The sequence below is a fragment of the Diuraphis noxia genome, unplaced genomic scaffold, assembly GCF_037042655.1.
Source record: "Diuraphis noxia isolate RWA-SAM2 unplaced genomic scaffold, SU_Dnox_SAM2 contig0004, whole genome shotgun sequence".
Lineage (NCBI taxonomy): Eukaryota > Metazoa > Arthropoda > Insecta > Hemiptera > Aphididae > Diuraphis > Diuraphis noxia.
The window spans coordinates 25,992,377-26,017,254 of record NW_028301714.1 but is presented as its reverse complement, the minus strand read 5'-3'; the positions used below and the strand labels follow the sequence as shown (position 1 = coordinate 26,017,254).

At 28.4% G+C, this 24,878-nt stretch overlaps 2 protein-coding genes across 3 annotated transcripts; one reads left to right on the top strand and one right to left on the bottom strand.

Moving 5' to 3' along the window:
• Positions 1-3,621: 3,621 nt before the first annotated feature.
• SrpRbeta (signal recognition particle receptor beta) lies at positions 3,622-5,301 on the bottom strand. The gene is made up of 5 exons (XM_015524509.2): positions 5,079-5,301; positions 4,817-4,983; positions 4,602-4,741; positions 4,408-4,539; positions 3,622-4,342 (listed from the first exon to the last, which is right to left on the bottom strand). Exons 1-5 carry the CDS (start codon positions 5,167-5,169, stop codon positions 4,147-4,149), a joined length of 726 nt encoding a protein of 241 aa, XP_015379995.2. The 5' UTR covers positions 5,170-5,301; the 3' UTR covers positions 3,622-4,146.
• Positions 5,302-9,641: 4,340 nt separating this feature from the next.
• Positions 9,642-24,794, top strand: Oscillin (glucosamine-6-phosphate isomerase Oscillin). Of its 2 annotated transcripts, none has more exons than XM_015524521.2 (7): positions 9,642-9,888; positions 15,442-15,570; positions 15,691-15,792; positions 15,990-16,172; positions 17,592-17,776; positions 19,768-19,941; positions 24,525-24,794. In XM_015524521.2, exons 2-7 carry the CDS (start codon positions 15,447-15,449, stop codon positions 24,573-24,575), a joined length of 819 nt encoding a protein of 272 aa, XP_015380007.1. In that variant the 5' UTR covers positions 9,642-9,888; positions 15,442-15,446; the 3' UTR covers positions 24,576-24,794. The 2 variants fall into 2 exon arrangements, with proteins under 2 accessions (XP_015380007.1, XP_089081330.1); XM_089225204.1 differs by lacking the exon at positions 9,642-9,888 and adding an exon at positions 10,462-10,600.
• The last annotated feature ends 84 nt before the right edge of the window (positions 24,795-24,878 follow it).

Genomic DNA, 24,878 nt, shown 5'->3' with positions numbered 1-24,878 from the left:
TCGGATGTACGGTGCACGCATCATTTATCGTTAAACCGACGGTCGTTAGTTCTACCAAATGTGGTCACCACTTCACCAGTCAAACGTGATGTACATAATTATATATGTCCAGTTGGATGTTGGAATGCCTGGAGAGCGATGAACGATTATAAATAATAACATTTAAATTTTAAATAACAATTAATTATTTGTATCCATTGTCGAGACATGAGAAATTGAGAAGTAGGTATAAACTGATGTTTCTAAAGTAAGATATTAAAATTTTTTTTATAAGAAATACTCAATCTGTACCTTTAAGGCACAATGAGAATATGGCCTATGAGTTAATTTACAGTGACATGAATGATAGTTGTTGGAAGAAGTTTAACTACTTTTTAACCTTTCGTTTTTTAGTTTAGGAGATCTTTGCACCATTTTCTTTATTGTCGTCGGCGAGGATTACTATTTCGTTTGATGGTTTAATGTTTAATGGATTTGTGTGAGCTATGAGACGATCATGAAAACTCTTATAGAAGTATTTTACTTTTTCTTGGACGGTTTTTAGACGGAAATCGGTGGTTAGGGTATAATTTGATATGTACTAGGGAGAGTTGGTAATTTTCCTTAAAGTAATATTTTGAAACGTTTGGATTTTTTTAGTATTTTAGATTTTAGCATTGCCCCATAGTTGTATACCGTAGGTCCATATAGGTTTGTGTTAGGATTTGTACATAAGTAGTTTAGTGCCTAAGTTTATGTGTTTATTATTAATGTGGAGTATTTTAAGCATGCGTAGCCAAGAATTCAGCTGCAACCGTTTAGTTTTAATATGGTGTGCCCAAGTGAGACGGCGATCGAGTGTTAGTCCAAGATATTTAACCGTAGAGGTTGAGAGAATTTGGATATCATATAGAGTTACAGCCGGACATTGGGCTTGTTTAAGGATGAAAGTTGTATGAATTGATTTGGTTTGGTTGACATTAAACAGCCATTTTCTGCACTAATCCTTCATTTGATAGAAATGATTTTGAAGATAAGTAGAAGCTAAAACGGGGTCTGAGCTAGTTGATATTATTGCTTTGTTGTCTGCATAGTGCGCCGCTAAGTTATTAGCATAAAACAGTGGTATTATATAGTAGGTTGGTCTGAGATATAAATATTGTTTTAGATATTAATCTAATTTGCATTGAACAATCAAATTTGAAGGGATTTATTTGTAAAGACATTATTATTAATTTTTTTTTTATCTAGAAGACTTGAAATAACTTTAGTGAGTAAGGAAATTATGAGATTTATAAGAGTTTTGATTTCTATTAGGAAATTTGTAATTTTAATATTAATGTTTGGAACTATCGCTGGTGTCGAGATACCAAAATAAAAAAATAATAATAATAATTGTATTATTTACTAGGTAACTGTGTTTGATCTTCCCCAAGAAGAATTCTTAAATAAGACACTGAATAGTAAATGCATGTGTATTTTTATATTTTTAGTTTGATAATAAACTTTGTGAAAATTTTTCAAGTCAGTGGTAAAATTTAAAACTTAAATATTGAGGGAATTTATATGATTATAAATTAATTGATTAATTAATCAAGCATAAATGTACCTACTATCAATATTTTTTTTAAATAATTTGTTATTCAAAAAAACTTATGACTTATGAGTGATCTTATAATAAGTTTACGAGCTTTGAATTACTAACAATAATATTGTATTATACATAAATAAAAATAAAAGATTTAAAAACCAGAAAATTTCATTAAATATAACACAATAAAGCCAATAATATATTTTTTAAATTTATCCTAGAATATTTGAAATGTATATTTATATTTATGTAATTGTTTAAACAATGTATGTACCTTCTTTATAAATAATTAGTTGTTATTCAATTTTAAAACTCACCAATTGCATTATGCTCTTCAATATGTAAATAACAACTAGAAATATAATTTAATAAAAATAAAAATAATTATTTAAATTAAAAATATACAATAAATTTTACTGTTTTCTTAATATGTTTTAAGGATATTTAGAATTTAGTGCTATCATTTATTTTTTCTATAAAGAAATATTACATGTTAATTTGTTACCACGTTAATTTTCTTTTTGAATTCTTAGAATCAGTACAATATATTATGTTCTCAGTTTGTATACAATTATAAAACAGAATCACAAGTTCTTATACAACTAGATCTAATCAAAAACATCTATTTAATTGTTGTTAATTTACTTTTAAAGGAACTAATCTATCGTCTATCTTAAATTTTTTTCTCTTCCAATAGTTAAATTAATATGCATGGGTGTACAGTATAAACTAGTGTAGTAATTCAATTAATGTATGGATTAATATATTTTACTATATGATTTATGATATGTTTGTCACATTTTAAATACTTAACTATACTTTACAATATTATCAAAATTTGCTATATTATTTACTGTGGTAAATTTTTTAAACATATTATGATCTCATACTGTAATAATTCAAAAAGAAAAGAAAAGAAAGTAAAGGTGGTGATAGGGTAAAAATATAAAGGTTTGTTCAAATAACAAGATTTTTAATATTAGTTATAGCATTGATTATAGAATAGTCTATTCTATAATCAATGGTTATAGGTTGTAATTAATGCTAGTTATTGTGTTTAAGTAAATGCTAGGCAAACACAAGGGACACAAGCCTTGAATGAATGCCGGATTTATTATAAGTTATTTAGATTTGCGAAATTACCTTCATTCTTGGTCGTCGGAGGGTTCTCGAGGTCGTGATTCAAGAATGACCAAGTACACCGTAATAATAAAATATTAATTATTAAATTATAAAAAATTCAATAAATACAATATAATATATAAAATTATATAAATAGATGAATATTGATGTGCATGCACCTTACCTTATTCGCAGCTGTGTTTGAATGCACAGTTGATGTAATAAGATAAATAAAGGTTTTTTATTAAACACTCAGATTAAAGGAAAACAACACTGTTAAATTTTGATTTAAAAAAAGATACAGTCCAGCTGTCGCTCGCAATGTCTGGTGTCGAAGAGTTTTTAGGTGCTCCTGTACTTGTTTCTTTTAGTTTTACTGGTGCTCATGCACTCGTGGATGGTGCTTATGCACAGATGTGAGGAAGATTTGGTCGAGCCTACCAGAGTTCCAGGCAGCTTTATCAAAGGCCTCTGCGTTTCCAAAGAAATTTGTCTTAATCCTTGGCGACAGAGACCCTGATTGGGCTATACCTTGATTCCGGCGGCACACGAAATAGATCAAATGTGCGGCAACACATTGTCACAACTACATCTAGGTTCCTACAAGACCAAACAATGCAGATTGTTTCTTCCATCATTGATTAAATTAATTTATTGGGATTTAATGGTTATCTGTGTGCGAAAACTTTACCGTTATTTATTTTATTGAATAAAACTAATAAATTTATAATCATGATAATATGTGAGCATATCATTTCAATGCTCTATTATTAACTTAATAAACAGTCAAATATAATTATACTGTTATAAGTTAATTATGCCATAACAATAATCCACAATTCTGAAGAGAAAGCTGCTCTAATTTCAACCTTGTTACAACCGTTAATTACTTACAATATTTAATTTTTCGGTAACAAATTGAAGGCGTGTTTGAGTTTTGAAATTCTATAGTTTTTAATTTCATCAAACATTGTTGTCATATAAATTATTGACTAACCACAATATGACTACAGAGGTTGAACTCTATAGAATTTAGATAACATATTTCATGCATTTTATGTACAATTTTTACATATCAATATATCATTAATTACAAAATTAAAAATCTTAGTACCGAATCAAACCATTAAAGATTTATACAAAAAGAAATTACAAATAAATACATATACTTGGTAAAAATAAAATAGATAGAACTGTATTATACTTGTAATAAGTACACAATGTACAGCAACTAATAAACTGGAAAAAAATTTAGATTCGACTGCGATTTAGAAGTTTTTTTTAATCATATATTCCTACCATTATGGAAGAAATGTCTCTTAATTTAACAATAAAAAATACATTTATAATTATAGATTATAAATATGTATACAAAAAACTGTATATACAACAAAGAAGCTCAAAAGTGATTCTGAAAATGGGAACATTAACATATCGTACAAGATAGTAAGAATTTATTGAATACTTTCTAACCAGTCTTTTATTGGTTCTACAACTATGTCTTGTGATGAAGAAATTACTTCTGCAAACTCAACTGGCATCTGACAATGAGTAAACTCAAAATGCTTCTTTTTTTTGCCCAACAGAGTCTTATTCTTTTTGCCGTCAATGCTTTCCAACTGATTTGACTTTGTTAATCTCAATGTATCCCTAAAACACAGTACATAGTAAGCATGTAACTTTAAATCTAATAGTTCTGACTTATAAATACATACAGTTCTTTTTCGAGCAATGTCTTGATTACTTCTGATCCCTTGGCCAATACTTTGTCTTGTTTGTTACATAGTATTATAATTTTAGTCTTGTTGGTTTGAATTGTTACATCAGTTAAGATTCTGTACAATAACCTGTAAAAAATTAATATTATTGAAAAGAATATATAGGTATTTATATTAGTTTTAAAACTTACTCGGCAACATCACATATATCAGTTTGAACAGTTTCTGAATCCACAACAAACATAACACCTTTACAACTCATTTTGTAAGCATCCCAATATTTTGTGAACACTCTTTCATGGCCAGGAATGTCAACTAGGCGTAATAAATTCTAAAAAACAGTACATGACAATAATTCATCAATACACTTTCTATTGGTGACATAATATATCAATGTTTTAAATACCTTTTTGTTTTTAAACTCGCCTATGTTTTCCACTTGTGACGTGAAAGATTGTATTGGTTTATTGTACACCAAGTATGAAAATAGAGCAGTCTTTCCCGAATCACACAACCCCACAAGCAGTACATCACGGTTGGTCTTACGACTCTTTTTCCATAGAACAAATAGAACTGGAAATTAAAAAAAATAGTTATGATAAATTATTGAACAACCGGCGTTTTGACTACTGGCTCTTGGAGGATATGGGAAGTAAATCGTCACTCACCAACAGTGAAGAACAGAACGAGTAGAGCAACCAGTAGCTCTCTAGTGAGAAAAAAATCGTTTTCTGGAGCTTTTGTCACCTTCAGAGACATGGTCTTCAAGCGTGGAATAGTTGGATAATTAATAAACGATTGTCAAACTCGTAATCGGTCGAGAAAGATGAAAAAAATAATAGAATTTGTGTAAAACTGTAAAACGAATTTACGAACGTAATCACTTTTTTTTATCAATGTATCGTGTTATCAGTGTATTAATGTACGTCACCAATACGAATGATACGTCGTGTGCTCACGTAGTCACGTGTTCGGATTTTTGATAATGGCTCGGGCACCAGCTGATTGCCATTGGCGGGAATGGTACATTTTGAATTTTGGCTTTTTAAATGCTAGCTAAGTGAAAATCAAAAACGCGTACAGTTGTTGTTATAGCACTTATTACTTACACCTATAGGCACAAATAGTGTTTGAGATTTGGGGGGGGGGCTGAAGTTCAGGTTTATATTGGACGCTTGACACTTATAATGTATTAAAGTGGTGTATGTTGTATGTATAACGGTGTATGTAAAATTATTTCCTATTCAATTATATTGAATTAATTGGGTAGGTATAAACTATAGGTACAAAATTTCAAATAGTACGTATTTTTTTTTGCGTATTGTACATTTGGAGTTTAAGTATTTAGTAATAAATTGATAATAATAAATGAATAAAATATTTATATTATTGCTGCAATGGAGAATAATTGTACAACTACATTTTTTGTGTATAACTACACAATTATTAAATTTAGCCCAATACCATGCCACTTTCACATATTTTATTCATACAGGGAAATCCAAAACTGAAGAATGATCCTTTAAATTATTCTAATAATACATCTATGTTTATAATGTTTATTTGTATTTGGGTGCATTCAATTATCAATTCAGTCGTTACTGATATTTCACCACTGTGTGACCGAAGTGTTGTTTTATAATCAGATAATCTATTAATTTAAAATGTCTACCGAAAAAGATTGGAATCAAGACCAAATTCTGAAATTTATTGATTTAGTGCAGCAGGTGAGAATATTTAGAATCCAGGTCACAAACTATACAAAAATCGAATCCGAAGGATAGATTCAATCAATGAAATTTCCAACATCTTAGATGTTTCACAGCAAGAAGTTGACAAAAAATAGAAGATTATACAGTCCTAAATTTCGTAGAGAACTCAGAACAATAGTAACAAAAGTAAAAATCTGGCGCTGGAACCGATGATAATTACACAAGTGCGTGGTATTTGTACAAAGCCATTAAGTTTTTTGTCAGACAGAAATAAACCAAAAAATACTCGAGACACTTATTATGATGTACAGGTAATACAACATTATTTGAATAATTATTTTAAAAACAATGAAATATGTTTAATGAAAATAGTTTTTATTGGTTAATACTTAATAATATTAAAATAGTTATTAGACAATACTACAGTAGTTATAAATAAAAATTAAATTAAATTTATTCATCTTGCCAATAAACACGCCCTGAAGTTGCAAAATAATGAGCAAATCGATGATATGACCACTGATATGTGCTTGCATTACGATGTGTTTACCGTCAATAGCACCTACACATAGCAGAAAATTCCACAATTTATCAAAGTAATTTGCTATTAATTTCCATGCATTTGATGAATTATAGGCATCTAAAAATAATTTTCATTTATTTATAGTGCATTGCAAAATATTGTTAAAAATGTTACCAAATTATTATATAATAAATTCTCCGCGCGTGTTGCCTCTCCTGCACCACCAACTGAGTAAAAAAAAATATTATTTATGTTAAAAGCAGTTCAATAATTGCATAGATGAATTGCATCCTTCCCAATTTAAGGACCAATAACTACAAGCAATGGTTCAAAATCTGTTAGTGACATTCTTATGAAGTTTTTGAATCCTGGATGTTGCAGACTTAAATCATTTCCAATTTCCATTATAACGACTTCTACATTCAAAAATTCTACGTTGCCACCAACGTCAATTATGAAAAGATTTATTTTTTTTTTTTGCTTGAGAAACTAACGATTTAAAAACAAACGCTGCACTTGTAATAATTATATTTTCGTCACTCATATTGAAAAAAAAATTAAAACTATTAAATTTTTAGAAAAACTGGCAATTATATTCACATCGCAATAGATGTAGGTTCCAGCTAATATGAAAATAAATAATACGAGCAGGAAATCTTTGTGTATGTTGAACAAATACTATTGTCGAACATTTTTAAGTACAGTACTTAGCATTGGTTCGTCGAGTCAGATAACATTCTAAACGAAATGTTCGACAACATTATGTTCGTCATATAGTGTGGACCCGGCTATTATATCTGCCACTCACTCACACATTGAACGGCCGGGACGTATACCGGCGGTTAATTAATATCTAACAGAATTTTAACTTCCCGTGATTATTTATTATAGCTTAATATATAATATGTATTAACTAAATAAAAATAAATGTTTCAATAAAATGCATTGAACGTAAAAAAAAGGTATTCGTTTAAGTTGTTTGAATACTTTTAAAACGTATTTTAATTTAATTAGGGGATTAGGGGACAATGATTATTATTGGTTATAGTTTTTTGGTGAATTCTCGCGGCAGTAATGCGAAAGCAATCCCCGAGGCGTCTTCGGTTCAATCTGGAAAAAAAAGTTTTTTGGTGATAATATGACATATTATGTGATATAATAATTTGGTTATTTGTATAAAAAATATGTTAGTAATAATATTGTTTACTTACCTAATGGCTATATTTTGTTATTGTATACATAGTATATACATCACTGAATGTATCAAATAATTCCATATATTCTGTGGTATATAGGAATGAATATTTATATTGTATAAAACTATAAACTACCAACATTATTAGTTCGACTATTAAAATGCACTAATAAGTAATTATGCGGTTGAAAAATAATTACAATCCCAGAAAATGCTGAAACCTTAAAAAAGTTAATACATTGATACTCACAATTATTTAACCAAACTTTTGATAGGCTGATTAATTTTTTAATATATCAGCAGCTGTTGTTTGTTTATGAAATCTATACATGTAAAATATTGAAATGTGTCTGCGCACTTTGGGAAATATTGGTAGTTTGATATGAGCATTTTTATGCTTGGTTACTAGGTTTTTAAATTAGAATTTAGGTGGAAAATACCAATAAAATCGTAGGTATGTATAGTATTTTATGACCGTGGAAAAATATTACTACTATTACGCAAATGTACGTATAAGTGTATAACTACTAATTACAATATTATGAAATTAAGATTAACGGTATACAGTATACGTGAAACATGAAAAGGTATATCGTAGTAGGTATTGACTAGTGACTACTTATATTCTAGAGTCTAGTCAAAAACGTGATAAATACGAAGAACGACGAATCAGTAATGTCGTAATAATATAAGTAACTACAAATAACAATGTACAAGGTGATTTTAGAAGCATTCTCACCCTATTTGTATACTTAAATTATGCGTATATTCACATTTTGAAATTTTTTGAATTACTTCAGGTTGATAATTTTGTATTCCTAAAACAAAAATCAAAATTTGAGCGAGTAGTTTTTGAATTATATGAATTCGAGTATTAAGGATAAAATATTCTTATGGTAATTAGTAGGTAATAACCAACGAGGTATAAAATGGATATGGGAGCTTAAATGATTTAAAAATGCTGTAATTACTATCAATATAAATAATTTGTAAAAATGATCTAAATATTATGAATATCAGAATCCTACATCTAAAATTGCATGTACTTTATATTTTTGTAAATCTATTTCTAGGATTATTATTTTCAGTATAAACATTATAATAGCTCAGAAACTATACATTGGAATTTTCATCAATATACATCAAAATTTTACAGAAAATCATCCACTAAATAATTAGTGGTCAGAAAGGGGAGTTTTATTTTAAATACACAATTGAAACATAGAAATTTGTATCACTTGTCACTACAGAGTACTCAAAATAGTAACATAACAAACATACAGTAATACAATATTATATACTTACCAGAAATTTGAAAATATGGACTTTATTAGGTATAGATGCCTAATTAAAAAACACCTACTTAAAAACTAAATTTTCTTAAATGAACTATCGAAGGGTAAAATGGGAGGGGGGTCATACTTAATAATCACCCTGTATATATTTATATATGAAAAGTAAATAAGTATGAAAGCGAGCTTATCGTTGTAATTATTTGCAAACAACGACGATTGCGCTATAGTTCGGCGGCTGCGTCTCACCGTTTACGGAACCTGTGCGCAATGTATCCCAATCATAATCATTAGCCGTTACAATAACAAGACATAAATCATTAATATCAATGCCATTGTGAATTAATTACATTAGGTAATTGATGACGATTATAATTATTAAACAAATGATATAACATATAACACCGTAATCAATGCCGTGACAGACCACCACACTTGCAACGACGACGACAAAAACAACAACAACGACAGCAATATTATTATAACATGCGCGACCACGCGTGGCGTGTACATGCACAATGCACATAATTTTTTTAATCAGTCGTGTATACTACGAGCAGTACGAACGGCACGCCTGAAGAGTGTATAATTTAGTATTATAACTATATTCAAGTGGTTTTCGATCTCGCCGTGTACTCGGTATACGCAATAATAACAACAATAATATTATATTATTTATCTCGTTTCGTTCTGACAGTTGTGTTTGCGTCCCGTTCAGTTCCACCAGACGTGCGAGTGTAGTATAATACATCGGCGGTAAGTCTGTCCATAGAATATTATCATGTATGGTTCCCTACAATACGTATAACATAATAACTTGTAAGTTTAACTTATATAAGGGTGTCCAAGTCTGTGTGTGTTTTAACCATTTTAATATAATGCCAATATTATTTAATATTTACTATATTCATCTATCATCATCAGCCAATCGTACAATATTATTATAATAAAATATATTTCACACTAAACTGCCAGTGTTATATAATGTAGTAATGCTGGTACTAGTGGTACTTACCTAATAATTGTGTTGAATTTCATATACGGATCAATTATGTGACAGTGTATTTTCTTGTAAAATTATATATACCTCCGGCGAGGTATCAGATCATAATTTAATGTACAAGGTTAATCTTTTTACTGTATAAATAATAATATATTACGTAGGTAGGAAACTAGGAAGTGTAAAATATAAATATATGTATACTTGTATTGGTACCTACTTACATGCAGCTGGTATTGCTGGTAACTATCTGAACTCAATGCCAGATGATATTAAGAAAGATGACCGAATCTTAGCGGCTTTGTTGAATATTATATTGTAATAGCTATAGATTTTAGTAACCAATTTATGCGGACTTTGTAGTTTATATTTAACAATTTAACTGCTTAACACCAAAGTATGTATAGGTACTTACTAGGTAGACAATTAATATCATATAAACACGATTGGCAGCATAACACAATATGGGTAAATATTTTTTTTCAGTATTATTATTGTAGCATTACTAAAGCATTATTATTATTATTATTATTATTATTTCCGGTTAAACCGACAGCAGAGGAGAATCTGTATGAACACTACTACTCCTCTGCTGCCATCGTTTATTAATATTTAATAAAAATGCTAATACAATCACATACTTAACATATAGCTAATTATGGTTACTTCACCTTAAAAATAAAAATATTAATACAATAGATACAATACAATAAAGCATTATTATTTTAACCTCTGCCAAGTGGCCAATGTGCGTTAACTGCGTTATGTAACATGGTGGAAGATAATGGATTTAAGCGTGTATACACAATTTAGTTCATAAAATTGTAAAAACAACGAGTATGAAATGAAAGTATAAGGTAGTATTCTTAACCTTATTATTGGTAGTACCTACCTATATATGTAAGATAGTGGATTGATGGTCAATATATAGTATAAAGGTACACAAGTTTCAAATTTAATATATAATTTATATTATAATTATTTATTTATTAGTATCATAATTTTGATACACCTATAGAAAATTTAGCCATTTACACTTGTCGATTAATTAATTATTTATTCTAACCAAATATTTGAAAATAAAACAATCAATATAACAGTTAACACATATAATTTTATGCTAGGTCGTATATCTAAATTGACTAAATATATTATAATAATGAATATTTATTCATTTTGTTCATATTAAGTATAATATATTAATATAGTAACGTATAAATGCTTTGGTGATGTAAAAAAAAAAAACGATAACGATGGTAAATATTGCATGTATAAATATAATTTATATTTAAAAATATTATAACTGAAAAATTAAAAGTATAGGTAGTAAAAGTACCTATATTTCGAATCAAGTAATGAGTGCTTTTAGTGATTTTACGATGATATGTTTTTTGAGTCTGATGTCACCTTTACAACTAAAAATGCTTCAATCTTAAATTATGTAGGTGATATCTGGTATACAATTAAATCTATTTGGTTCTTGTGCTTGGAAGTGAATAATAAAAACTCAGAACTTTTTAAAATAATAGGAAAACAATAAATATTAATGATCATCAGTCCAAACTTATCAAATCTTGAAAATTGCAGAATACAAGGTCTTACATAAATTTCATTGTTCTTAAATTCAAATTATAAAATGGCCAAAATGCAATGGCACGATTTATTTTAATTTTTAGTAAACATTTATTTTTTCAAAACTTGATAAAATGGTTGTTGAAATGAAAAATAGTGACCTTTCCAATAACGATTTTAGTTGGTTATTGACTATAGTTCAATAATCTTAACGTAAGGATTTGAAAATGGTCACATTTCGTACCTAAATTATATTCTATTATAAAATTATTATTTTCTATACCTACGTTCTACACAATGAAGTTTTAAAATGTGTAGACTAATTTTAAACTATTTATACTATACGAGTACCTATATGAACTTAACCTAATATAATTGTAGGTATGTGTTTTGTTTTGTATAATATGATGGAAATTAACAAAATATATAAACATAGAATTTAAAACAAATGCGGTGATAAACTTTATGTAACAAAATTATGTTTGATGATACTTCACACTCACAAAGGGTACATTCTTTTAGGTTAACTGATAGCAAAACAATTAATATCAAACATTTATTTGCCATTTAGAATGGTGGTTCTACTAAAGCTACGTAAAGTGCCTTAGTCATAACTAAATTATATATAATTATGTATTTCTAGATTAAAATGTAAACTTTGATATTTCTATATAGTATTGTAAATTTTAATCTATGATGTATTGATATACGCTACAAGTGATTAAGCGACTAAGTTAAATACATATATAATATAATATAATATATATATATATATATATTATAATGTAATATGCCGCGTTGTTTTTGTGAAAAAAATTCAATCTTACTTACCTGATAAAAAATAACAATATAATTGCAGTAATATAAACTATAATAAATATCCTTCGAAATAATACATCGTTTGCCAACACTCTGCTCATCATCTTATCGTTTTTCGTATATCTATAGGTACCTAATATAATAAAATGTATCATTATTTTGTGATAGTTTTTAATTGAATTTAAATTCAAATATTTAATACATCCATTACTCAAAATGTATAATTATAACCTACTAATCAGAACAACTTTTCGGGTTTTTATAAATTAAATTATAAATTAATAGATACAGATGACTAAAATAAAAATATATTATTGTAAGCATGTTATCGGTTAATATTGTACAATATAGAATTTTTATATATTATTATATATTACTTATTGATATCTAGTGTCTGCATTAAAAAAAAAAAAAATTCCTCTTACTGTTGAGCATATTTGCCGTAACATAATTAAAATAAATACAGAACTATTAATTGGCCAATGGATATGTATAGTATGTACCATTATAGTATACCAGCAGTTCCCAAACTGTGCACTGCGGTGTATTAGGGGCACCACGAGTGGCACGAGCACGTTCTAAGTGCACCGCTGTCTACGGCTCATAATAAATAATTTAAAACGTATAGAATTTTTTTCTCAAAATTTCGTTATTAATGAGTATTGGGTTTTTTTTTCTATCTTTTATGGTATCATTTTATGTGTCATGCACATTAGGGCACCGTGGCTATATTTGGTCCAAAAAAAGGCACCACGGGTCCACGGAAAAATTGGGAAACCGCTGATATATATAATTGCGTACTGGCACAGTGGCACGTTTGTCCCTTTTAATAAGTAGCATGATTTCGTACGAAAATGAGTGCAACGTTGCCAGCATGTACTATTCGGTATTTAGTATTTACTATAGTGTTATGTGGCCGTAACTTAAAACCATTTAATTATACCATGTGCAATGTTAGGTATAATGTATATTAATAGAATTAATAACTATAATAATATTATAATAATGTTACCTACACAATATTTTTTTATAGATATTCAGGTTTCAATTTTCAAATAAACGTAGTGAATTATTTGTTAAAACGTTATAAATGTTTTAAAAACAAAAACAAATTACCATAATTTTGAAAAAAAATAAAAAGCAAATATTTTAATGAAAAGTTGTATTAAGTTTGGTTGATTCCAACTCAACAGTGATAGACTGATAGCCGATAGGATATTTTTATAAACATAATAATCTTTATATAATAATATATTATATACATAATAATCTATATAATTATAGGATCGAGTAGTAACACTCTCTCGTTATAGGATAATGATTGCACATTTACGATAATTCAAAATTTCAAAATATGCCCGCAGTATCTAGGATCTTTCCTTTAACGGTTACACCAGCATGCGTTGGCACTATCTATGTTTTATAAACGCATCATAATAGATAATCAAGCATCAATTTAATTTTGTTATATTAATTTTATAGTGAATAAATGGGTATTGATTTATTATAAAAATTAGAAGTAACTAGGTAGTAAGTATAAAGTATCTATGTTATAGTGAATCTCCTAGTTTTTTTTTTTTTATTTTAAGTTTAGAGTGAGTATGATCATTTAAAAATTGTAAAATGTTGGTACACTTTAAAATGCTCATACCTTGCTTTAAAAATAAAAGAAATATTAATAAAAAAAACTATGAGATTCACTTAATACTATTCTTACTTCTAAATTTGATAATAGCCAATAGGTCTATTCGCCCCATAGATATATACAACAACTAGATAGCCGTCTTTGTACTACAGTAGTGGCCGATATTGAAGTCGGCCGCCATTTACAAAGCAGGCAATGTTTACATTTATTATTATCATGAGGATACTGATAATGCTAAGATAAGTATAATATCAGTTAAGATTTCAAATTCAAATAATTGAAATAATAATAATATTGTTTTATTCTGTTTTCTGGGCAGGAAACTAGGAAGTAGGTACTAGCGACTAGCTATTAGGTAATAAATACTTTAAATATTATTATTTAATATTTTAAATTACAATAAATAATATTTAATATCTGCCAATTTGCCATTATGCCAGTCTGTTCAGTGCACGGATGTTCTAATTGACAGATGGTACGTGGTTGTTGTCTACATATTTTTAAGTGAGAACTTTTAGACTTTAGTTATCTATCTGAGAATGAAACTTGATGTTAAGAATATATTATTGGTATTTATATGTGTGCTTTTTACAATAGTTCAATTTTTTAGAGCAAGTTATACATTATATAAATAAGTGTAAATAAAAAATGCTCATAACTCTCTTAAAAACTAAGGTATCGAAAAAACCCACTTTAATTCATTCTTACCATCAAGTTTCATATTAGGTTAATTTACTCTAAATTTTAAACTAACGGAGTAAAACGTGATCTGCTAATCGTACATTTGCTATAGTTACGTACCTGACACCTGTAAGACGGAGACAACAAATTTGTGTGTAGCATCCTCCTAAATAGATTATTTAGAATGTACAATTTGTTATGTTTTGCGTTTTAAAGACGAAGATAACTTGTAGCGTCCTCCTAAGTCAGAAATCGGGGGAGCTGTAGCTCCTTATTATAAAACATATAATCTGTCGCTCTTTGGTTAATAAATTAATATATAGACCTATTTAGTGAACCCGATAATAAGTTATATATTATTAGTCAATCCATGAACACGTTGCGATTTAGTTGATACATTTTTTTAAATATAAGACGTAGGTATTATTATGTTTTAATGCCTAGCAATTCACAATAGAATATATAGTAAAATATATTGGTCGTTTTTTGTACTATTTTAACTTTTGCGGTTCTTTGAAAATCACGATGTTGCAATATTTTTTTAATGGCCCATAAGAAATTTGTTTTTATTATTGTTATTTTTTATTTCTAGTGATAATGAGGCTGATTATAATGGATAATGCAGACAAAGTTTCGGAATGGGCTGCAAAATATGTTGTAAAGAGGATAAAACATTTCAACCCAGGACCCGATAGATATTTTGTTTTGGGGTTACCAACGGGTGTGTCTTAATGTTTATGATCATGTATACTATTAATATTGTCTATTTTCTACTATGATAAAATTTCGGCTTTCTAAATGCTAACAGTATCTAAAAACAAATAAATATGTCCAATTGTAGGTGGAACGCCATTAGGTATGTACAGGTATTTGATCCAATATTACAGGGCTGGAGATATTTCGTTCAAGTATGTCAAGACTTTTAACATGGATGAATATGTAGGTAAGAAACTAAAATCTATAAGAATCTTGCATATTAAAAATTGCAATACATGCAGAACATTTATAATAATAATAGGTATAAACAATACAATATACAAATATACAATTATATTAACATAAACTGTGTTTTTTTATATTCTTACACTACCGAATACTTTTATTATAATATTAATATTAATATTCAATATACGTGTACAGGAATACCAAGAAATCATGTGGAAAGTTATCACTATTATATGATGACGAATTTTTTCACGCACGTTGACATAGATCCAAATAATGCGCATATCCTGGACGGCAACGCTGTAGACTTGCAGGCGGAGTGCATCCATTACGAACGGCTGATAGAAGAGGCTGGAGGGGTTCATCTATTTATTGGAGGTAGGTACCTACTTGTAGAAGTATTTGAGGTACATTTAGTGTTGGCTTGAATATGGTAAACTAACTTAAAGAATATAAGATTTTTACATGAAATACTTTTAGTTCTCATTAATCGTTATTCCTTGATATGGTTTAATACCTTCCCCCATAACTCCCAAGCTACAACTTAAAGGCTGTAATCGTGTAAAAATTTAGCATGGAGTCTAAAACATAAAGCCTTCATCGGACCATTTAGTTGAAATAATAATAAATAAATGTAATATACAGTGGCGTATAATCAGTGAGGGTTTGGACGTTTAACACCATCGTCTTTCCAAGCGATTGTAAACTCTTCGGATTTTAACGGCATGTAAACTCTCAAGTATTTACAAAACTTCAGTATACTACTAAGCTATAGGGGAGCATGGGATACATTATTCGTATTACTACGCTGCAGTTGCAGACGACACTAAAATAATTCAGTCCGTCGCCTGTTATCATAATACATTAAATATCACTTATTATTATTTATTTTATCATTAGTTAGTTTTGTATGAAATATAATTTTTATTTATATTAGATTCTGAACGAAGTGATATTGATTTTACAATGATGTGTGTGCTTTTTTTGTTTTTGTGTCTGTGTACAGCATAACTAGTCGAAATAATGCTTCAATTTCAAACATTGGGGGTGGTTTCCGATGGAAAAGTGAATATCATTGGTGCATTATAGAGGTCAAAAGTAAACATTTTCCAACAGTTTTCAAAAAAATCGAGAAAAACAAAAAAAAAGTGACAGAATAACGGGAATTTTTACGCAAAACTAGTTTTCGACCAAATCGATTTTTTTATATGGTTATAATTCAAAAATAGAGCAGACCTGCTGTACCTAACCTAAACTATAGTCAGAGGTCCACCCCACACCTTAATGTACAGCAAAGCGACATCCACTTATTACCCGTTTTTTTTAAAAATTACTTTTGTAATTGTAATTAAAAATAAATTTACCCACTTTGCCTAGTTTAAATGTTACTTTTAAATTATAATTATAATATATAATATTATGTCTTGTATTATGTAATTATTATAACTTTTTTACTTATTATATGTTATATATATATTAAATAAGTATTGCCTATAATGTTGATCCGGAAGACATTATACTAGCTAGTTTTAAAAACCGGGAGAGTTTACCACCAGCCGCCTTTCCACGCCTAATAAATGCATTATTTATATAAGAAAATTGTAAAAAATTAATTAATTCTTAACCTCCCCTCCTCTCCTTTCTTAATCCAAGCTATGCCACTGGTTATGTATATAATATCATATAGGTATTATATTTTATTCTGCTTGTTATTATTGATAATATTATTATAGTTATTATAGTTTATTACCAATCTATAGTAACATTTTTGTCATTCTATTCGGTCGGTTCGAAAAGGCATCGGTCCAGATGGTCATATAGCATTCAACGAGCCCGGTTCGTCATTGGCATCTAAGACCCGAGTGAAGACTTTGGCCCGAGAGACATTGGAGGCAAATGCCAGGTTCTTCGACAACGACATTGATAAAGTCCCCAAACAGGCACTGACGGTTGGCGTAGGAACGGTTATGAACGCTGAAACGGTAAATACCTAACTGTTATCCGTAGTTAAATATTTAAGAGGAGGTACGTAGGTATATCTATATTTTTTAAATTTTATTAGGTAATGTGCAATCTGTTCAAATTAGGCAAAATAAGCATATGTAAGCTATGAAACATAAAAAAAATTAACAAAAGTAAAACAGACGAGAAAGCCGTGATTAAAGGAGCCACCCATTAAGGACACTTTAGCTGTTATAACTTATTAATATACTTCGTTAATCGTTAGTTAATTTAAAGAAGCTTGAGACACCATGTTCTCTTCAACCTACGTTGGGGATTTCCAGGGAGAGTTAGGATAGAGAGGCCTTTTATAAGTAGATTTAGTGATTCGAAAGGTCGAGGTGAAATCTATTGGAGAAAGTATTGGTTTCCTCGTTAATTGTTTTTATATGAAGGTCGTTATGAAGCGTATGATTTGAAATGAAATAAGGAACATTTGTAATTTTGAGGACTGAAATGTTTTAGAATGTTTGAATTTTATTGATATTTGATTTTTGGTTGCGTCCCAGAGTTGTAGAATTTATTAGACCGATCAGCCTTTTGCCTTTTTTCTCTAAAATTTGTGAAAAACTCATACTTATACGATTATCCTCACACATCATCCTCAATAATTTTCTCCCTCACTCACAATTTGAATTTCGATGTAAGCATAGCACAATATTCACCAAGTGTACTGAGTCGTGGATGCCATCTCTTCCTCTCCAGAAAAGAAACAATACTGTACTAGTGTTTTTCTTGACATATCAAGAGTTTGAAAGGGTCTGAAATCAGGGTTTATTATTTAAACACCGGAAATGCCTTCCTTCAGCACTTTTTTTATTAATAAAACCGTATTTAGACAATCGTCATTTTTAAATTCGTTAAGGCTCAGCCTTCTCAAATATTTCAACAATTAATACAGAAGTACCACAAGGTGCACAGGGTGTATGGTGTATACTGTATAGGTATGCTCTGTAATGGCGTGTAGGTAAAATTGGTAATCGAGATGCGGTCATCTCTGATATTTTTAGTGATGCAGTGTGTATTATATATAATTATATATACATATATGTAGTTATGAATATAATATGGCTTGTTATTAAACTAGTTTTTAAAATAAATGCGGTATTAGGTATTTAGTAAATATGGTATAGTAGTATAAGTTAATAGGTATAGGTACCTACTCGTAGTATGCTATCAATTCACGTATTTTTTGGCTTTCACTTTGAAACAGTCATTGTACACTTCTAGGTCTCTAGTGGTATGTTGACATATAGTTATAGTCATTCGTATTATCATGAGCAGGGATGTCACAATTTTTTCAAAATTATAAATTACAATGGACTATGTTTAGTCAAAATATTACGTAATTTTTAATTATCAATAAACACAATTTTATGCAGCAAAAAAGGCCGAAAACTCGTAGTTGCATAAATATAATTAAAAGTTATTATTACTATTTTTAATTTTTATACTAAATAATTTGTGGTGTCTTCAAACTTTCTTTTCAATAAAGGATTGAATAAGAGTTATTATAGTATATAGTTATTATTGAAGAATGAAGATTATCTACTTTTATAAGTTTTACTATTCTTCCATGTAGATAGTGTATACAATATATTATTGTCAATAATCAATATACAGTAGAGTCCCGCTAATCCGGACTAGATGGGACCGGACTCTCTCCGGATTATCGAAAATCCGGATTAAACGAAATGACGTTTTTTTTAACTTACTCATTAATAAACACTATAAATAATAACACAATAAATATGCTTATCTTAATTATGGGTATTCCCGAATATATATATTATACATGAGTACTAAATACGAAACATAAATTATCCGGATTATCCGGATGTCCGAATTAGCGATGACCGGATTAGCGGGACTCTACTGTATTATATACATACGTCATACATATTATAAACATATTATTTACACATTGTCACATTATACATGCTGTTTAGTCAGTGTATTTTACTTAACACAGGTTATGATACTGATCACGGGATCACACAAGGCGTTTGCTTTGCATAAAGCAATTGAAGAAGGAGTCAATCACATGTGGACCGTTTCGGCATTCCAACAACATCCAAAAACAATCATACTATGCGACGAAGATGCTACATTGGAATTGAAAGTAAAGACTGTGAAATACTTTAAGGTAAGTTTATGTATATAAATCTAACTACAGGCATAGATAAATAATAAAATACCAAGTATATAAATATTCATAATTAATAAAAAAATTAGAAATATTTTCAATTCAAATTGTTGTTTTACGCTAAGTATATTAAACTTTACTTTTTTTACAAATTATAAACAATAATGACGTAACTAAAAATTTCATCAGAAGAGGCAAACCAAGAGTATTTTTTAACTTTTACCACTATTTAAATTTTTTTTAAATTAATATATTTGACATATTATGTGGTACTATATTATTTGATATAATATACACATATCATTTGGTGCACAATGGTGTTGTGATTTTAATAGGTAAAAATGGATCGGGGCGCAATCGTGTTACAAATTTTTGACGCAATAGTGGCGTAATTAGTTGGGTCAAAAAAAGAAAAATTGTGCAATTGTGTCGCACCGGATAAAATTGGTGTTTTGGGTATATTAAAACATCCAGAAATCAAAATAAGGGGATTAATGAAGTTCGACATTGATTACGATAAAAGGTAGGTACACCTACAGTACCTACCTATGTTTGAATAGTTTAAAACTGAAGTTCCTAAAGATATTTTTAAATAATTTTCTTACGTTTGTATAAAATATTTTATTGTATTAAAGATTAATTATTTAAGTTTAATTTTGTTTAAAGTTTAAGTTTATAAAAGTTATATATTATGAATTATACATTAGTTTGTTAAAAATTGGAAAAAGGTTATGTAATATGATTTTCAATATCAATTTTAGTTGACTTTTGTTAAACATTTTATTTCTTAAAGGTTATGGCGCTTAATTTTCATTAATGTTTATTAAGTACCTATCTCCCCAATTCTGGGTATAAAAAGAAATTCATATTACATTATTGTTCCTATTCGCCCATCGATGGGTAAATAGGAACATGTTTTTAAAAAATTATTAAAAAATAACTTTGGAACTTAAAGTAATTGTTTTTCATCTCGAAATTGTCTTATTGTTCACATATTCCAAAACAACTTTCAGAAATAAAAAATCTTAAAAACCGAACGTTTTATTTCAGAAAAACCTCAAAAACCGTTCCTATATTCGCCCCATTTTACGGCAGTTAACAAAATATGCTATATACCATACTATATGCTATGTATAATAATTTATGTAGAACATAAAATAATTAATCAATTAAATTAAAAATAAATAATCAATTCACAATTTTCCTTCCCAATTATTGCAGGCTATTAGGACTGTCAACAAATTATAATAGTTGGCTTGGTTAAAAATTGTTTTTTCCTAATTACATGACGTATGCTAAATGTATATTATACAGACATAGTAAATATAGTCGATATTTTTTTTGTTTATATAAAAATAATCCGTTATAAATTTAATGATAAGATTTTAAAAATTACATTTGGTGACTATAGCACAAAATCATGGCCCCGTTGATTGGAAATAGTCATTCATTGATATTTTGTTTTTTTTAAATTTTTCCCAAGTACCCATTATAAATTTAATATTGTTTTCTTGCTATTTTCGTAATTTATTTTAGATTCTGAACGGAGTGATGAATGTATTGATTTTACAATGACGTGTGTGCTTTTTTTGTGTCTGTGTACAGCATAACTAGTCGAAATAATGATTCAATTTCAAACTTTTGGGTTGGTTTCCGATGGAAAAGTTAATATCCTTGGTGCATTATAGAGGTCAAAAGTAAACATTTTCTAAAAACTTCTTCTTTTAATGCCCACAAAGAAGGAGGGAATAAGTCTTACACATAAGTTTCTGTTAAATAATCGCAAAATTGTTCTATTTTATTATTAGATGGCATATCTGCAATTAAATCAAAAACAAACGAATCTTCGACTTCGTCAGGGTCAAGGAACGGGAGACCAAAAATATAATTTAAAAATTTTCCTTCATCTGTGTCGCCTTCAATTTAAAGTTTAGATAGACCCAAATTTTGTAATTTTCTAAGCCACTAGTATTATGAAATGTAAAGGAACCGATATTACCGATATATGCACGTTTCGTTAAATCTTAAAAATACATTTGGATTTACCTTACCAATTTGTACGCAAGACAAATTAAACGATATACGTATATGGTAGGTATATACATAGAAGGTATATAAAATAAATTGCCGCAGTTTGCATAATGTATCTTATCGGTTTTGCCGCAGATTGTATAATCTTAATTTTTTTTTGCCGCAGTTTACATATCGACTTTTAGAAAAAGGTTAATTTTGCCGCAGTTTACCATCTCCCTGAGTAATGTGCGTTGAATTTGGGGTTAAAAATACAAATTCAATATTATGTTTTGAACAGGCCTTAATTCCTTCCATAGTCAAGTGGGTTGATAAATTGTCACCAATAATAATTATTATCTTTTTTACCCGATTTGTTTATAACGAACGATATAACTATTTTCAGTAGGTAAAGACGGCTGAAGTGAAAAATTGCCCACCCTCACCATTAAAGCCTAATGAAAATGTTATAATTATTTTATTACTTTTAGTACTGAAGTATTAAAAATCATTATTTTAAATTAGAGGCATTTATTCAGAAATCCTGAATTAGATTCACTTATTGTTGGCTAATGGCTGGGGTATAAAATTAAATATATTTATTAATGAAAGGTTTTGCACTTAACTATACAGGTAACATATTATATTTTAAAAAAGTATTAATTTATTGAAATTTCTTTTCATTTAACAATCAGTTTATTGAAAATATGACAATTATTGTCATTTGGGTGCACCTAAAATGAATTGCAGATAGCAGATGGTAATATCTTTGTTCTGTCAAAATTCATACACATGTTTTTCTTGTTAAATAAAATATCACAGAATTGGAATAAAAATGTATTTTAAATGATACAATTATTTATTTAGATCACTTAATCATATAATATTTCAATATATTTTTTATGTATTGAGAAAAATAATATTTCATGATTTAAAACAATAACAATTGTAGACTGTAGTGTATTGAGAAAGCATATATGAGCTTAGCACTTAAATATTATTCATGAATTACGGGTTTAGTAAATCAATTTCAATCTAGCAATTTAGCTCCTAAGAAGTTATGCAAACAACATATAAATGTTACGGGCAAAGTAGGAAGTCGAGCATTGTGCATAATGCCCGATTTTCAAGGGCAAAGTTGGAATAAGTTAACATTACCCGGGCATTGTATACATTGCCCAATTAGATTTGGACACTGTAGATTAAATATATTAAAAATTAAATAAAACATCTTACGGAGTACTAGTACTTAAAAAAGTTGTATTTTACTGTCTTTATCACTTTCATCACTTTTTTCTCATTTATGTTTTCGATAACAGCTCCACATCCTTGACTCTTGAGCTTTTACTAAGACTCCCTCAGATGTTTTCTATAAGTATAGTTTTGTAGTGATATTATTGTTATGTATAAACTATAAATGAAATTTGATATACCTACATTCGTGCAGTGCACTAATTTAATTTACTTTGCCTACTCGAATTTTAGCAGGGTAGACTTTGTCCATAACAATGTTAATATGTCGCATCCAGATAGTAAAATTCATCCAGATCGAGAATTTTGACGAAAATTCATTATATATGGACATCCACTTCATGAAATGGACAATACCTACCTACCTATATTATGTACTTTGTGTAATTATTATGAAACAAGATTATTATGTTATTTAGCAATAAATAATTATATCGTACCATTTAAGTAGGTCGAAAGATTTTTGTGGGAATTTATACATGGAAACAACAACAACAATAAGTACTTAAAGTACTTTCTACAAAGCGGTATTAATTTATATTATTTTTTATTATATACAAGCCAAATGCCAGCCATTCATCGCAACATCTCAAAAACTACAAAGTGTATAGGTACATTTTAAATTCAGAATAGCAGTTCCTCTAATGATATTAATGTGCAATACGAAATGATTTTCTGATGTTAATTTCCTCGCCTATGCTGGAACTTGCAGACACATAAGTCCTAAAGTCCTGATTGATCTCTCTCGCATATCATGACGGATGTTGGAGTACGTATGAACACTTCAAATATCGTTTACTAAAAGGATGGTTCAGTAGTGAATACTTGAAAAAATCAACAACTTAATTTTTAACTACCTCCTGGCCAAGTTGATAAAAATGTTAAATTTTTATTTCGAGAAATGATTAAAAAAAATTCAGGAGGGCAAGAATTTTTTTCTTGTTCGTGTATGGTATGTAACAATTGATGTCATAAATAATCGGCATGTAAAAATAAATAATAAGGAAGAAAAATGTATTGGTAATCTGGTAATATCTATATAGTTAATTAATTATTATTTAAGTAAATCAATTAATTATTTATTGCTAAATAATATAGTAATCTTGTTTCATAATGATTACACAAAGTACATAATATAGGAAGGTATAGTCCGTTTCATGAAGTGGATGTCCATATTATAATGAATTTTCGTCAAAATTCATGATCTGGATGAATTTTATAATCTGGTTATCAAGTTCATGAAATGAATGATTTCACTATGTGGATGCGACATATATATTATATTAAAAATTATAATTAAGAATATTATTTTTAAATTACAGGCTTTAGGTGCTGTTCACGAAAAGCTCATTGAAGACAACTCAGATTCATGATTAATCACACTATAAATGATTGTATTTTAAAAAAAAAATGCCTACAAAATATTTGAATAATTAGTTTATCAATAAAATTGTATATACAAATAGTAAATTATAATTTATAATATTAATTATTATAAGAATTTGATATACATTTTTATATTTTTTAAATCTAATATAAAATATAACTTATATATACTAATATATATAATAATAAAATTATTATTGAATATATTTTTTTTAAATTAAAAATTACTCAAAATATATAACATGCAATTAATTATCATGTTACCTTGATCAGAGGGCGCAACACCCGTA

Bases quoted from the DNA above. Each gene is read 5' to 3' on its own strand.
- Oscillin (XM_089225204.1), top strand. The intron at 15,571-15,690 runs GTGTGTCTTAAT...GTCCAATTGTAG, and splicing joins TGTTTTGGGGTTACCAACGG to GTGGAACGCCATTAGGTATG. The intron at 15,793-15,989 runs GTAAGAAACTAA...ATACGTGTACAG, and splicing joins TAACATGGATGAATATGTAG to GAATACCAAGAAATCATGTG.
- SrpRbeta (XM_015524509.2), bottom strand. From the start codon at position 5,169: ATGTCTCTGAAGGTGACAAAAGCTCCAGAAAACGATTTTTTTCTCACT. The intron at 4,540-4,601 runs GTAAGTTTTAAA...AATTTTTTACAG, and splicing joins GATATATGTGATGTTGCCGA to GTTATTGTACAGAATCTTAA. The intron at 4,343-4,407 runs GTATGTATTTAT...ACTGTGTTTTAG, and splicing joins ACATTGCTCGAAAAAGAACT to GGATACATTGAGATTAACAA.